Below are 2,968 nucleotides of genomic sequence, written 5' to 3' on the forward strand. Positions count from 1 at the left end.
CTAGTTTTGCTTGCACTTAATAAGATAATTATATAAATGTTCAGCAGTGAAAGCTGAAATTGAAATAGTCCAACCTGAGAGTACTACGTAAAAACCAATTTGCAAATGTGTCAGTGTTAGTTGTGTTGGTCCGAATTCCTTATTTCCTCTTTTCAGACGTAGGTATCCTGATCGTAACGCTTCAAAGAATGCATTTGTTTTCCAATAGTTCAATAGTCCTGATTGCTGCGCTAGAAAAATGTGCCTGTTGAAGTCCTCAACTAAGATTGATTCATCTTTAAAAGCAACACCAAAATACACGTCGTAAGGGCACATATCTGTGAATTTGACTTTAATATCGTTTTGATATTTTTGGATGTCGTCCAAATATTCAAAATTGTCGATGGGATTGAAAAGGGCATTTGTATTGTTCAAATGTTTTCTCACTTTGACATCGTCTAAGGGCGTTAGTCCGACTAGTAGCGGGTGATATTTCTTATAGGCATCAAACTTTAATAAGTAATTTACTTCTGCCCACTCCGCTAAAATCTTCAAGCCTGCGGCAGCTAGGTCGTCGAGTGTTTTAAGTTCACGTTCATACGAAGGAGCGGTCAAAAATGTAGTGAGGAGAGCGCAGTACATGTTTGACAGGATGAACCCCAATAAGAAAAGGAGTAAATATATGATGAGGAGTCTTCGGTTTAAATTAGAATAAATGCCGATTTCGCCCCTAGCGATGATAAAACAAATGGAAGTGGTAAGTGCCGCGGATATATCTTTTCTTCCGTTGACGACAGCACTGACGATATAGGTCACAACAGTCATATAAGCTGCTCCACAAATAACCGCAATCCAGACGTTTTCTTCAAATGGTTGTAGGAAATTTCGATAAACTGGGATAACTTTAGGAGCTGGAACCATCACACAGTACTTCACGAATATAACTGGATACGACATTTCTCCAAGGTTGCGATGAAACATTGGCATAGCTCCAAATGGCATATCTAGTTCCCTCGATGCGATATAATGGATAACCTCCTCAAATATAGATTTTTCTTCGATTCTAGGTATAATTTCAATAGTTGCATTGCGCTTTTGGAGGTAGGATGTAATCAAATGTCCAAAATATCCCAGAACTTCCCCATCACGGTGCAGTATTGTTTTCGGTGGTGAATTGAACTTGATAAGTTTGAGGGGGTGCTTATTGAAATTCATCAAACGATTCGCGAAAAATTCGGAAACTTTTTTTAATTTGATAATTTGAAGGTTATTGAAGGGATGATAAGTGAACATCAAGGGTGGATCTTGGTTTTGGAAAAATACGACATCTACAACAGACGAGTCGAAGCATTTTCGGATAAGTGATTGTACAGCAGTCGTGGTCATTTTTGTATCTTCAGCCAAAAAAAATATGACCTTAGCCATAGGATTACGGTATGTTAATGCGAAAACCTTCTCTAGAAGGGCATTCCTTGCTGTTACTCCATCGATTATGGCAACCAATAAGAAATTTCGATTAAATTTTTCCAACACAACATTATCGTGCTCATATGGGTTAGCGTGTTTGGGTGCATTCCATAAATTTGTGTAGTGCATTGTTGGAACTGATAAACTTTGATGCATTTCTTGAAGTACTTCATTGGACATTGGAGAATCATGTGTGGCGACCGTGACGAATAAATCAAACTGAAACTGGTCCTTGACCTGTGACAGGATATTTAGAAAATCCTGCGTAGAGGCAGAAATTTCAACTGAAATTAGGGAAAAGGAAATGATAATTATGAATGCGGTTGGTCTCATAGTATATCGATAAGGGTTGAGGAGGCTGAGCGTAGTTCTAGTGACAATATGTAACCGTATATGCCAGTAAAGCTGCGTTCACCGATTGACAATGTTCACCGTTGCTGTTATCCTGTAAATAAAGAAAAACTGAATTCATTCCGATTATGAATCCAATACATTTAGTGACTGTAAGGAATGCCTATCGCCAAAAAAATTAAAACTGCAAATGTAGTATCCAATAACCCCCTCACCCTCATATACGTCTATATCTTTTCTGTCCGGACAACAAAATTCGTTGCTTCAAATCTACTATTATTATTATTCTGTTAAGGGAAAGTCGCACCGCGTCCTTGAAGAACTATTGTGCCCCTTTTACTGGTTATAGTGTACCTATCGATCACAGTATCTCAAGCAGGCCTTTACCCGTTAGGAACTTTAGTATGTTCCCCACTTCCAGATGTTTCAGCTTTGTATGCCGGACACTGTCCCAGGACGTGTATAGAGGTTTCGTCCTGCTCCTCACAGAACCTGAAGGCAGTGTCCGTAGATATCCCTAGCTTCCCTAAGTGATAGTTCAGCCGACAATGACCAGTGAGAATTCCCAATATGATTCGGAGGTTCTTTTTGGTGAGATTTAAGCAATCCTTTGTACGCATGGGTTCGTATCCCCCAACAAGCACCCTGGACTGCTCCATCCCTGATAGGCCCGGCCAATATATGATAGTTCCCTCAACCGTTTCTCTTTATTTCTTAGATTCATAGCCATGAAACCGTTTCCGATTCCACAGAAGGATTCTGGCCCGTGTAAAGGCATCCCTGCTCCCTTCTTGGCTAGTTCATCCGCTGCCTCGTTGCCTTCCAACCCAGCATGGCCTGGAACCCAAAGCATCCAGATCTTGTTGGACGAGCCGAGTGTATTCAGTCTCTCAAGGTATTCCCATACCAGTTTAGAGTTCACCTGGTTGGACCTAAGTGCTTTGATCGCTGCTTGGCTATCGGTGAGAATAGCGATGTTCTGCCCCCTGTAGTTCCTTTGCAGATTAAAGGAGGCACATTTGTCTATGGCGTGTATTTCCGCCTGGAATATGCTCGTGTACCTGCCCAGTGGCTTAAAGAACATTTTGCTTGGACCAATGACACCGGCACCCGCTCCCTCTGCTGTGAGGGATCAGTCAGTGTACCAAGTAATCAGTTGCTGGTTTAAGCC

General features: G+C 41.2%; 1 protein-coding gene across 1 annotated transcript; it reads right to left on the bottom strand.

Annotated features, from left to right (window-relative positions):
• Window positions 1-1,626, bottom strand: LOC119647665. The gene has a single exon (XM_038048741.1). The coding sequence runs from the start codon at window positions 1,624-1,626 to the stop codon at window positions 1-3; it is 1,626 nt and encodes a 541-aa protein (XP_037904669.1).
• Window positions 1,627-2,968: the final 1,342 nt, after the last annotated feature.

The sequence above is a fragment of the Hermetia illucens genome, chromosome 2 (assembly GCF_905115235.1).
Source record: "Hermetia illucens chromosome 2, iHerIll2.2.curated.20191125, whole genome shotgun sequence".
Lineage (NCBI taxonomy): Eukaryota > Metazoa > Arthropoda > Insecta > Diptera > Stratiomyidae > Hermetia > Hermetia illucens.